The sequence below is a fragment of the Desmodus rotundus genome, chromosome 3 (genome assembly GCF_022682495.2).
Source record: "Desmodus rotundus isolate HL8 chromosome 3, HLdesRot8A.1, whole genome shotgun sequence".
Lineage (NCBI taxonomy): Eukaryota > Metazoa > Chordata > Mammalia > Chiroptera > Phyllostomidae > Desmodus > Desmodus rotundus.
Genome location: NC_071389.1, coordinates 164,204,386 through 164,218,021, shown reverse-complemented (window position 1 = coordinate 164,218,021; position 13,636 = coordinate 164,204,386). Strand labels below are relative to the sequence as shown.

Here is a 13,636-nt window from a genome sequence, read left to right as displayed (position 1 = left end):
CAAGCACCCCTAACAACACATGGAAAATATGAAATCTTACTTTCGGTGGCATCCGAAGACAAGCTGTATTGCACTGATAAATTCAACATTTAAAAAATTTGAAACACTTGGAAAATTATGTGGCTACAAAAAAATACTGTATAGCCAAACCCCTACTGAGTGTTAGATAGATGTGGAAATCAGTATTCCTTGCAGAAGTCAATGTTATCCCCAGAAGGACTGACTGTATCTTCCTTGTCAATTTTCCCCCTGAAGGGGAAGGCGGCCTGGCAGGAGGCAAGCCTAAGGGAGGGGTAACTGTAAAACCACTCCAGGGAGTCACTGAAGTCTTTGTAATTGTGACCCACCCTTTCCTCTTTTGATTTTTTTTTGATCTAAAATGACTCACCCTAGCTGTAATAGATACTGCAATAAAACGTCCCGTCTGATGATTCTAAGCATTCAGAATAAGGAACAGCCTTATTCTGCAAAACACACACATAATCCTTTCTCTTTCATCCTTCCTCTCTCCCTTTCGCCTCCCCTCCCTCCCTCTCAGTTTTTGGATGTGAAGATTTAGGCCCTCACTCCTCAGTGCTGATTTATAATCAAACACTCTTGAAAACAAGATGTAAAGCATTACATCACATCGCACAGGCGCACTGAAGAGGTGGCAGAAAAACAAGTCAGAGTAAGATTTACGACAGACTTGTGTTATTTTACTTTTAAAGGGCCGATGCCATTACGTATGGTCATGAACGGAGAAAGCTGCTGTCGAGCAGGCCCCCCTTAGACCCTGGTTCTCACTGGTGGCAGCGGTGAGGCACTTGGCAACCCAAGTGTGAGCCCATCAAACAGCACTGACTGCCCCTCAACCCTGCAGACAGTCCCCAAACGATGACAGCGGACTGAAGAGCAACCCGGGGGAAAGGCTCCGGCATTTATCACTTCAAGTTCAACAGCACACACATGGTACCCCGTTTGAGTGCACTGCCAGGCCGGAGCTGACAAGATCCAGGAACACCAAGTGGACTCAAAGTGAATTCACTGAAAACAAATCTATATGAGGGTTAAGTACTAATGTTGCATAGTTTTTCCCTATGTATCCTTCCTACTCTAAAACAGTAAAATCTACTGAAACTATTTTATCAGCTGATCTTAAACAAGTATCTGAACACGTGGTAGGTGAAGAATGACAAAGTGGAAAACAACCGTAATTTGAAAAACAACCACGTTTAAGGAAAATGGGAAGAACTGGAGTACATAAATTGAAACCTACTTTATTTAGGTGGTGATCGGCATTCCCACCATAAAAACATTTGTGCTAGTTTTCTTTGGGAGGAGGCAGAGGTTTGGGAGATGAAGGCACCAGACTCTCCTTCATGTTCACTGTCACCAGGGAAATTCCTCTGCCTAAAGTATTGCCTCCTTAATGAAATTCCTTTGTTCCACAACCCTGTAAAGCTCACAGGATACAGGCTGAACTGCTCACTCCTCCTCGGTCTCAGTATTTCCTCCTACCGAAAACAGTACATTCTAGGCCGTTACTTGTAAGACTGCATTCCACTGCTTAACACACTTCCTCTCCTCTACCTTCCCGGTTTGAACCTATTCATGTCTGAATTCCACCTCCTTCTGAAAAGCTTTCCTTGACCATGACAGCCTTCAATGACCTCTCCAATGTACGCAATTCTGTGGTCTAACTTACACTTATCATGCACTGCCTAGTACTCTTATCATTTTCTCTTGACAGACATTTTTCTCGGCCCACCAGGTTCCCTGAGAACAAGGACGTCTTAGTAGCCCTGCATCCTTCTTTGTACCTTGTAAGACCAAGCACCTATTAGGAGCTCAAAAAAATCTCTGTTGCTTTGTATATCAATATCTAATTCTATGCTTTAAAAAAAAGATTTTATTTATTTATTTTTAGAGGAAGGGAGAAAGAAAAAGAGGGATAGCAACATCAATGTGCGAGAGATACACTGTTGTTTCAAGCACGCCCCCAACTAGGGACCTGGCCAGCAACCCAGCCATGTGTCCTGACTGGGAATCGAACCAGCAACCCTTTGGTTTGCAGGCTGGCTGGCACTTAATCCACTGGGCCACACCAGCTAGGGCTAATTCTATGCTTTAAAACAATTTATATGTGTTGTGTTATTAAACTTTAATCCAAATCTAATATTAAACATTTTTCTATGTAGTTATACCATTTTGATCTGTTTTTAGTTGGAATAATTCATTATAGGTAATTATAATGGCATTCAGCACAATATTACATGAGTATTACTTCCAAAATAAAGCCTGCTAATTCATGGAAAAACATACATGGTGTGGTTTAAATAAATCTACTTGGTTTATTTTTTTAACCCTGATACAAAGCTTTCTAATTTAGAAGAGTTTTTGTGCACCTTGCCTAATCGGATCATCACAATAACTAGTGAGAGGAGATCATCACTGTTTCACTGTAAAGAGAGAACACTGAGACTCTTTCGGACTCAGTGACCCACCCAAGGCCACAGATAATAAGTGTTATTCTAGAGGGCCTGCCTATTTTCTACCTGTCACTTCTTCCTGGCACTCCGATTCCCGGAGAATCAAACTGCAGGTCCCACCTTGTCCCAGGGCCCATGCTCCTAACCCCTCAGCTACAACCAATGGGGTAAAAGGCACATGCCTCATCTAAGTGAAGCAATCAGGGTTTTTTCCCCCAGAAACTGTAAATTAGTACACTGGAAAACCAAGTTAGCTTTTATCGAATACTTAAAATAAGAAAGGCTGTTAAAGCCAGGGCCTGGGCAAGCCTGTGCACAATAAAGCAGAAAGGGAAGGGAAGGGTGGGGAAGGGAGGAGCAAAGGGGATTTGCTTCCTATGAGACAGACAGACAGACTGTTTCCATTCCAGACACAGTTCTTGGTCTTGGATTCTGGAAGATACCCTCACATAGCTCAAGAAAATCCCTGTTTTTGCTGAAGTCAATCTGAATGAGCTTCTGTTTTCCCAAACTGAATGATTTGTAAGATTAGCAGCACCCAAATAAATTTGAATCTACATTTTCTGAGTCCAAAGCTGGTGTTTATTTTACTGTATCACCAGTGAAACCCAATAATATTTATTAGAAAATAAAAGAATTAACCAATTTTACTATAAGCTCATATCCTATACAGTCATATAAATTCCTCAGAATACTCCTTCCCAGGGGTAGCAAAATCACTTATGACCACTCAATTCTAGTGCAGAATAAAACCAGTTACTCATAAGCACACAGGTATACATTGCTTATAAAAAGATAAAGTGACTTGCCAACTTACTCTGAAGTAATTTATTCCCGTCTTTAAATGTAAATAGAACATTTCTAGGGTTTACCCACATCCTGTTCATCTGTTACATATTCAGATTACCTGTACTCAGGCTATAGGACACACCATGTCCTTGATCACACAGTGCTCTTCCATGCCCTGCACATTATATAGTTTGCCATTAAGAATAAAAGACTCTGCCCTGGCCAGGTGGCTCAGTTGGCTGGAGCATCAGTTGGCTCAGTGGGTTCGATCCCAGGTCAGGGCATATGCCTAGGTGGCGCATGTACAGGAGGTGACCGATGGATGTTTCTCTCTCTCTCCCCCCTCCCTTCCTTTCTCTTAGTAAACATATCCTTGGGTAAGGATTAAAAAATATATATATATATTATATGTATACACAAAAATACATAACATATATTTACATTATATAATATATATATACATAAAGTCTCAGCAGCCAGATGACATGTGCAGAGCTACTTTGGGAAGAAACTGGTAGTAATGGCGATGCCATGATAATACTCCTCTTCCATATGCAGATAATCTGTAGTTATTGACTGTCCCCAGCCTTTCTCTTTGGAACAAAAAATCATTCTGCAACGGACAGTTTGGTGACACTTGGCAACTATGAAGGTCTGGAGAATTAGCCTGAGCCACTACCACAAAGGGGATGACAGCCTTTAGACGTGTCTGTCCCGGACTCATTACATCTGCTAAGCGACCTGGTGCTAAGACCCTGGACAACTGGGAGAACTCAAAGTCCCTAAACTGCCCATGTATTTGCCTCAAGAAATAAACTCGGGAAGACATGAGGTAACGAAAGAGGCACATGCCCACAGGAGAGCATGGACTCACAGAGATATACTACCTAGCCTTTAGAAAGTAAGTTTTTCTTCAATGGTCCAGATTTAAGGAAATCAGAGTTTAGAGTATCACTTGGGTGTTTTTCTTCAAGGGCAAATCCACAAACTTTCTAGGTAGCAATTAGGAATTACCATGATGTGTTAGCCAGGAATTTGGAAACAGGGAAATAAGCCTGTCCACTGAGAGTTAAACTCTAAAGTAAACACATCAGGAATAAGAAGAACAATGGACTGTATAAAAAGTCATCTTAAAAAGGCAGAAGGGAGCCAAGAAAAGAGAGTGACAGCCACGGGCAGCGTTCCTGCAGGGCTTTTTGGAGGCGACCCCTGTCCTGTGAGCACCAGGGTCACCAGTGCAGAGCCAGATGGCCAGGCTTCCACGTCTCGGCTGCTGCGCACAGGAAGCCTTCTGATTTTAATCTGGCTTCCAGGCAGGCCCTGCCCGTATCAGTGCAAGAATATCAAGTCATCTGGGTCAGGAAATAATAAATTGGTTCACGGGATTCCTGTGACCCAACCCGTACCTGGTCATGGCAACTAGACAAGAGTAGACAGATAACCAAAATCCAGCCATTTTCCCATCTCCCTTACGTATCTAAGTAAGTCTCTTGGGTTAGTAAGAGTCAGTACCTTAGAGTCTGATTACATTTTGGTTTACTAATGAATTGCCTTCTGAGCTTATAAAGCTGAAGACTCTAGTTACATGGGTCCATAAAGACCTATGGCTTTGTATGCCATGAAAAACTGGAAGTCATACCCATTAGGATGGTGATCATCCAATACAAAACAAAACTAAAGCAAATCCGGAAAGTAACAAGTGTTGGTGAGGACGTGGAGAAACTTAACACGTGTGCATTGCTTGTGGGAATGTAAAAGGGCACAGCCACTGTAGAGAACAGTATGATGGTCCCTCAAAAAATTAAAAATAGAATTATTGTATGATCAAGCAACTCCACTTCTGGGTATATACAGAAAAGAACTGAGGCAGGGACTGAAACACATTCACAGCAGCACTATTTACAGTAGCCAAAAGGTGGAAACGACTCAAATGTTCACTGACAGACAAATGGGGAACAAAGTGTGGTACGTACATACAGTGGGGTATTATTCAGCCTTAAAAAGGAAGGAAATTCCAATACATGCTATAACATGGGTGAACCTCAGTAACATTATGCCAAGTAAAATAAACCAGATGCAAAAGGCATGACTCCACCTACATGAGCTAGCTAGACCAGTCAAATTCACAGAGACAGAAAATAGGGTAGTGGGCACCAGACACTGGCAGTGAGGGAGAGAATGGGGACCTATTGTTTAAACGTGTACAGAGCTTCGGTCCGTGGTGACAAGAAAGTTCTGGAGATGGGCAGTGGCGACGGCTGCACAACAATGCAAATGCCACTGACTGTGCACATAAAAATGATTAAAATGGGAACTATTATGGTGTGTTGTGTATTTTTACCACAACTTTTTAAAAGGCCATAGAAAAACATAAATGGTGGAACCTAGACGATGGGTATATAGATGTGTTTACAGTAGAATCTTTTGATTTTGCTGTATTTTTTAATTTTTTAAAAGATTTTATTCATTTATTTTTTAGAGAGAGGAAAAAGGAGGGAAAAGGAGAGGGAGAGAAACAGAGATCAGTTGCCTCTCTCAAGTCACCAACTGGGGACCTGGCCCACAGCCCAGTGTGTGCCCTGACTGGGAAATGAGCCGGTGGTCTTTCCACCTGCAGGCGGGCACTCAATCCGCTGAGCCACACCAGCCAGGGCTGACTTTGCTGTTTTTAAATTTTTCTATAATAAAATGTTAGGGAAAAACCCCTGGGAAGTCAGCTTGTCTTTCCTGGGCATCACCTTTCTACCTTACTGAACATCCTTTGAAAGTAACTAACCAACAACGTTTTTATTAAAAGCATCTATCGTTTGGCCAAAACATCACTTTAGAATTCTCAGCGGGGATCTCAGATTTTTTTTTATAAGACAGAGTCTGAAAATTAAAAGCCAAAGTAACCCTTAAGTGAGAAATCACAGGACATCAGTATTTTAGTTGTGTGTCCGGAACCCATATATACTATCCAAGATTATACTAAACTATATTTAGGCTGATGTGCACCCACAGGCTGCTGCCAGCCTGGGCAAGTGATCCGGACCTCACTCCAAGATCACCGTGTTACCCATGGGGAGGCTAAATTACAGTAAGGCCAAGCACAGCAACGTGGCGACCATGATGTAATACAGGTGAAAAAATTCAGGGGCTGAGGCTAGAGAGGTCGCAGCTCATCCATCTGATATTCAGTGGGGCCGTGAGCAGTAGCTGTGCCGAGATTGTACCTGCTTATCCCTAGGTAAGGATAAGCTGTCTACCCTTGCGTGTCTCCAGTGATGTGATAACAGCTCTTATACATTTGCTTTGTGCCCAGCCCGGTTAAAAATGTTTTGTTTTGAAATAGTTTACTTGTAAAAAGGTGGCAAAAGCAATGTAGAGTGTTGTCAACCCAGGTTCCCTTGATGTTAACATCTTATATAATCAAACTGCTTTTTTATGCTTCTGTTAAAAAAGCTGGAGATTATTTTCCCCTCAGTTACAACTATTCCTTTTACGCTGACCATCAAAAGGAATCATAAGCCACATAAGGACATACATTTCATCTACCAAGGAACAATGACTTTTAAGATGAAAGTATATAAACTGCCTCGGATAACAAAAACCAACATTTACTGAACTCTTACTATGAGTTAAATACTTCTTGAAACTTTTAACAATAATAGGCTAATTCATTTCATTCTCACTACAATCCTGTAAGGTAACTTTTTAAATATCTGAGAAAGTGGAAACTGAGGCAAAGAAAGTTACAAAAACTGCCTGAAGTCACAGAGCTAGTCAGTGGGGAAGCCGGGATGTGTTACCACCACACTCCGCTGCCACTCCTCAAAGTTATGCTGCTCGGCTGCAATGGCTGACAAATCAAATATTAGTAACTAGTATCTCAATATTAATAAATCAATGAACCATAAAAATTACAAGTGTTATAACATCCACTTTAAATCTACATATTTAAAGAGCTAAGTATTGTACCTGAAATGTTCAGAAGAAAAAAGCCTCTGCCTTCCTCATTCAATCCATTTTTTTTAAGGATTTTATTTATTTTTAGAGAGGGGAAGGAAGGGAAAAAGAGAGGAGAGAAATATCAATCAGTTGGCTGCCTCTTGCACAACCCCAACTGGGAACCTGGCCTGCAACCCAGGCCTGTGCCCTGATGGGAATCAAACAGGTGACCTTTTGGTTTGAGGGACGATGCCCAACCCACTGAGCCACATTAGTCACGGCCAATAAATCTTTTTAGATATCCTGATGCCTTGTAATGATTTCTAAGACCAGTAATTGCAAGTGATAACTCTCATATTTGCATTTGCTTCAAATAAAATCTACTTGACATCAGTTTTTCTGCCAAGTAACCTGTTATTATTTACAGATTTTTTCTTTTTGAACTGTGTCTGTGGGTAGCAGGTACTTAAGGAGGTTTTAAAACACTGAACAAAAAGCTCTGACTGGTGTGGCTCAGTGGGTTGGGCGTTGTGCCAGAAACCGAAAGGTCACAGGTTCGATACCCTGTCAGGGCACATGCCTGGGCTGCGGGCCAGGTCTCTGGTTGATGGTAGGTGAGAGGCAACTGATTGATGTTTCTCTTCTTCTCTTTCCTCCTCTCTCCCCCTCTCTCTAGAAAAAAATAAAATCTTAAAAAAAACCCCACTGATCAGAAAATTATAAAATGATTAGGGATGCTTTAGAATTCTTCTCAGCTGCATTTTCCCTTTGGATTTAATGTCAGTAAAAATATAGTATGAAAGTAAAATAAACAAGGTTTTAAAAAATGCTTTTTTAAGAATACATAAGCAAAAAATACACATAGACAAAATCATTTGAGCGATTTAAGTGAAAGCCATTACTATTTCGAAGTTTTCAACACAGGCTAGCACACAGAACAAATACCTCATGTCCTGGATAAGGGAGACCCTGAGTGTTGGCAACATAACTCCCGAGTCAGATTTTCTTCTTTCTGGTCCCAGGGCAACTACGTAGAAAAATATTGGCAAAGTATTAGAAAAATAACAGTGAGAAATAAACATCTATGTGGTTCACATTCTGTAAATAAATACTTTAAAATCACTCTGATAAGAACAAATTTTCAAGACAAAAGAAAAGCTAAGGTTCTTTTCCCCGAATGTTGCTACTTTATTTATACTGTAAACCAGCTATTTTCCTTTTAGTTAATCTGGGGCTATGCTTGTAAATTTAAAATGAATCATAATAGCCCACTTAGCATGCAATATGGGCAAATTTTGGCCATAAGGGCCGGTCATTTTCTAAAGTTAGTCATTCTAATTGAACTGGATAATTACATGAAAGCAATGTCCATATATTAAGCCACTGAGCAGGGGAATCATCTCTGTGCTCACGAATTGCAATCACACAATTTCCCTATATAGCAGGACTTCAAGTAGCCTTATTTCTTTATAACACTGATGAGATGCCATAGGCACCTAATTCGTTTGTATCAATTAGCCTGTGGTAACATTGATTTCATTATATGTTGTTTCACTTCAAGACTCAGAACCTATCAACAATCTTACGTGAGAATTTACTGTACTCTAAAAGAGTTCTTAAAAAGGAAAATCTGAGAGTTTGGGCTCTCTAGTCTAAGTTTCTACCTTGAAGTTCAGAATCCAAACTATAGTATATGTATCATGTAAAATCTAAATGAACATTTAGAAATATATAACATCCATGAGTCTCTTATGAAACCTGAATAGCTAATATTTATAAAAAAAGGAAAAATTGTTCTCTTATGTGTCAATGGCCAGAGCAATCAATGATGAGCTACTGTATTGTAGCCAGACACCCAATCTCACTTTAAGTGAGATGCTGTGGGGTTTCATACTTTGTCTCTATTTTCCCATCTGCAAGTGAAAACAAAACCGCAACACCAAACTCAGCGCATACAGTGAACAACATGGGTTTGAACTGCACGGTCTTATTCATGGATTTTCTCCAATAAATATACTGGAAAAACTTTTGGAGAGTTCTTTACTACTGTGCAGCAGTCATGCTGACTACGTTAGTCTACCGTAAAGCGATGGTATTGTTGCTTCCTTGTCAATGCATGAACCCTTCACCTGTAAATAAGTATGAATTCGATTTTCGCATCTTTCCATTTTTAATGTCTAGCACATTAGTAGTATGTGTAACATCTACAGTGTTTTGTATTATATAAGACAATAGTGATGTAGGTACTAAGAGACAAATGATATATCTTGTGAACAGGTGACAAGCTTAAAGTAGTATTAAATACAGTATAGTATTTAATACAGTACTAGGCCTCCTCTACCAGGTGGGTGGCAAACAGGCCATTTGTTAGGGCGGTTTCAGGAGGGAGTTTTCAATGGGTCTCGGAAAACACTGGTTCATCTCATACCCAGCATGTAAAAGGCCCGAGGAAACTGTTCCAAAGACTGTGTTGTGTGAGTGCTCCTGTCTGAGGCTATCAGCACTTAAAGTGTGTTATTAGTGACAGCACATCTCTCTTTTTTGAAAGAAAGTAAAATACACTCCAGATGACTAGACAGCATGAAAGAGGGACGCATGGGTGGTAAGAAATAGGTTAAGAGGGAAAAAAATATAATGAGGCCAGAGAACGGAGATGAAACCATAATCAGAAAGGTGGCTAGAAGGAGACGTGGCAACAAGAAGGAATCGTGTCTCTGGGAGCAGACAGCTAGTGACAGACTTAGTAAGAGAGGAGTCTGGTATTTAAAAAAGCATTCGCAACTAGAGCATCCAGAGGCCTGTGCAAGTTCTGGGAATCCGATTTTGGGAAGATACACTCTAGCCACACTTCTCTGATCAACGCTCCTTAAACACACAAGGTACTTTCGTGTCTCTGTGCAATCTGATAGTCTTCAGCCTCTCCTTGGCGTTCTGCATACTTCTTCTGCTTGGAGCCTCTTCACCGTTTCAGACTGAGAGCAGTACAGCTTAATGGTTAAGAACATGGCTTTTTCAGATCCTACAGAGGGAACTTAACAGCTCACTGACTTTGGGTAAGTGATTTAAACTCTCTGGTCTGTTTCCTCGCCTGCAAATTGGGAACAGTAACAGCATCTACTTTGTTCAAATAGATAGAAAGCACTCAGAATAGTGCCTGGCACAGAGTAAGTCCTCAGTAAATAAACCTTAGCTTTAATTTTGCTTCTGTGTAAAGTCTTTCCTGAATATTGTCTCTGCCCTAGGTACACTATTAGGTGTCATTCCCTCTCTCTAACAGGACCTGTAAAACCGAACATCTATCGTAAACTTACCATAATTTAACGTTCTGTTACTCCTATGGTACTACTCGTCTATGCCTCTTGAGGCTCGGTCATATCCTGTTCTTAGAACACCCACAGGGCCTAGCAGAGGCCCCACACAACATACATGCTCAACAAATACTCAGTGAGGAAAATGAGTCTGTTTAGGGCTGGATGGCAGAACATTAAAAAAGAAGTTAGACATTTACAGAAATCCTAAAGAGAGGGGAGGGATTTGAAAAAAACAATTGCATGCTCGTGAGTACTTTCTAGTTATTAAGTAGAGTGACAGTGTGATGGTATAAAAGAAAACTAGAGATGAGCTAGAAGTTGTTCCAAAGGCCAGTGGATGAACTAGGACAGTGGCAGCCAGTGAGCACAATGAGGAGACACACGCAGTAGCAGAAAACACAGATCTTAGTAACGACCAGATGTTAAGGGTAAGCAAGAGTCAAAAGCAGTATTAAGTACGGATTTTAAATGTCTGAACATATATTACCCTAATTATAACTTTCCTCAGAAATTTTTAGTCTTAATTTTGCAGATGAAGAAACTGAGGCTCACAGAGGCCAAGGGGTGGGTTGTCCCGATGGCATGTCCAGTGGGCTTCTGGTACGTTACCGATGACTTTCCAGCTTCTAAACTCGACAGAGAGAAGGGGGTTGATGCCTTCAAACAAGGTGGAGAGAGGAGGCCTGATAGGGACAGGACGGGACGCGCTGAGATGATGAGTTTGACTTAGGACCTGTGGGCTCTGATGTCCCAGTGGGCCATCCAAATGGATGTGTAGGGACTAGGGCTGGACACAGAGGCTTGTGGATCATCTACCAACGGGGTACTGGATGATGACACCGCAGCAGGCAACAGTAGTTGTTATGGTTTGAATCATGTCCCCTAAGAGGATGCCAAAGTCCTAACTGCCAGTACCCAGAGATCTAATCTTTTTGGAAATAGAGTCTTTGTAGATGAAGTTAAGATAAAGTTATTAGGATGGGCTCTAGTCCCACGTGACTTGTGTCCTCATGAAAAGGGGAAATTTAGACACAGAGACAGACATGTGTAGAGAAAAGTTCATTATAAAGACCCAGGGAGGATGTCATCTACTGGCCATGCAATTCTTCAGACTACCAGAAGCCAGGAGAGAGGAATGGGACAGATTCACCTTCACAGCCCTCAGCAGGAACCGCCCTGCTGACACCTTGATTTTGGACTTCTAGCTGCCAGAACTCGAGACAGCAAACTTCTGTTGTTTGAGCCACCCAGTTTGTGGTGCTTTGTTACAGAAGCCCCAGGAATCTAACGCCTTAGTTTATTAGTGACTTTGGAGGGAACAGTTGAGGCGGCTGTGAGTAGAAGGAAGGTAAGAGTTAGGAAGTAAAGCCATACTTTTAATATATAGATCTAAAATCTAAGGTTTCCATGGAGTCTACTCCGGAAGAGAAATTTATAAACTATTTAAATGTGTACCCGTTACTGTTCTTAATTTAATATACTTAAATGCAGTAGGCCACTTTCTCCTTCAATAAAGCCCTTGTGGATTACCACTTGGCCACAGGAGTTCCTTCTATGTGTCCACCTGAATCAGTGCTGCTGCAGGGCGGCAAGGTGCAGAGGGCAGAGGCTGTGTATTATTTTTACAGAACCCTCGACAGTCTAGGTGGAGGTAAGTAATTAATAGAAAATTTGGAGTAAGATCAGATGACTGAAGGAGGTCTCAAAATTCTTGGGCTAGATCCAGAATAACCATTTAAAGGGAGTTATTTCTTCCCTTTTGTGCATCCTACCCTACCTCTTGCCAATTGATTTAAAAATCCATTTAAAGTTCAGTGGAATCTTGTCTAAGGGTGCAAGGCTTCAGAACACCTATGACTAAGCTGGCCAACATTTTAAAAAGTAGATACTTTGGGTGGTATGTCAGGAACAGTCCCTTTCTTAGGATCAGTTACAACCTGAGATCTTTCTCTGCAGCAGAGAAAGGACTCCAGACTACAATGTGCAGGGACTTGGTCAAAACTTGACTAGGTCACAATTAAGATCGTGCAAAAGACATGGAGAGAACTCAAACGCATACTGCCAAGTGCAAGAAGCCCACCTGAAAAGGCTGTACACTATATGACATTCTGGATAAGGCAAAACTATGGAGACAGTAAAAAGGTCCGTGGTGACAGGAGCTAAAGAAGAGATGAACAGGCAGAGGGCAGAGGATTTTTAGGGCAGTGAAACTATTCTGAATGAAACTATAATGGTGGCTACACGTCATTATACATTTGTTTAAACTCACAGTTCAAAACTAATAGTGAAACCTAATGTAAACCATGAACTTTGGGGTGATGATGCATCAGTGTGGGTTCATCAACTGTAAGAAATGGACCCCTTTGCCCTGGCGCTTGTGGCTCAGTGATTTGGGCATCGTCCTGCAAACCAAAAGGCTGCCAGTTTGATTCCTGGTCAGGGCACAGGCCTAGGTTGTGGGTTTGGACCCCAGTAGGGGCGTGTACCAAAGGCAACCAATCGATGTTTCTCTCCCTTTCTCCCTCTCTTCCCCTCCCCCTTGAAAAACAGGGGTGGGGAGGGGGGAGAAGAAATGTACCACTTTGGTGGGAGATGTGGACAATGGGAGAGGCTCCTCACTGGAGCCGGGGTACATGGGAAGTGTCTGTATCATCTGCTCATTATTGCTATGAACGAAGAGCTACTCTAAAATATAAAGTCTGTTAAAAGACTAAGACAGTCTCCCCTGCATGGTCCCCTGGCTGAGTCGGACCTTTCCCAACCTTCAGCAACAGCGCTGCTCTGAAGGCCGTGTCACCGGCTCTCCTCCTGGCTCTAGTCAGTGGCCCGGTGCTCACGCCCACTGTGGCTCTCAGAGGGCCTGCAGGGTCTTTCCTTAATGTGAAACACAGTCTGTCTGCTGCCATTAATCAGGAAGCCTAACAGTTGGCAAACAAAAAAGTGTTTCTTTTTGAAAAACAAAACAAAACAAACCACCCTGATTTAAAAGCAGAGAAGTCAATGTACTCACTGCTCATTTCTATATAATTAGAACACATTGTTTCTCAATAGTGAAATATTTAATTTTTAACCTGATGTTTTTATACATATTTCACACTGTTATATTTTTAAATCCTAATTTCATGGGCTGAATCA

At 41.5% G+C, this 13,636-nt stretch overlaps 1 protein-coding gene across 4 annotated transcripts in view; it reads right to left on the bottom strand.

Moving 5' to 3' along the window:
* The window catches only part of DENND5B (DENN domain containing 5B), a 160,833-nt gene that overhangs the window by 18,373 nt on the left and 128,824 nt on the right, over positions 1-13,636 (bottom strand). For all 4 annotated transcript variants that reach the window (XM_053921659.1, XM_053921661.1, XM_053921660.1 and 1 more), the window contains one exon: positions 8,136-8,217. In XM_053921659.1, coding sequence (XP_053777634.1) covers positions 8,136-8,217 — 82 coding nt within the window. The remainder of the gene's footprint in view (positions 1-8,135; positions 8,218-13,636) is intronic.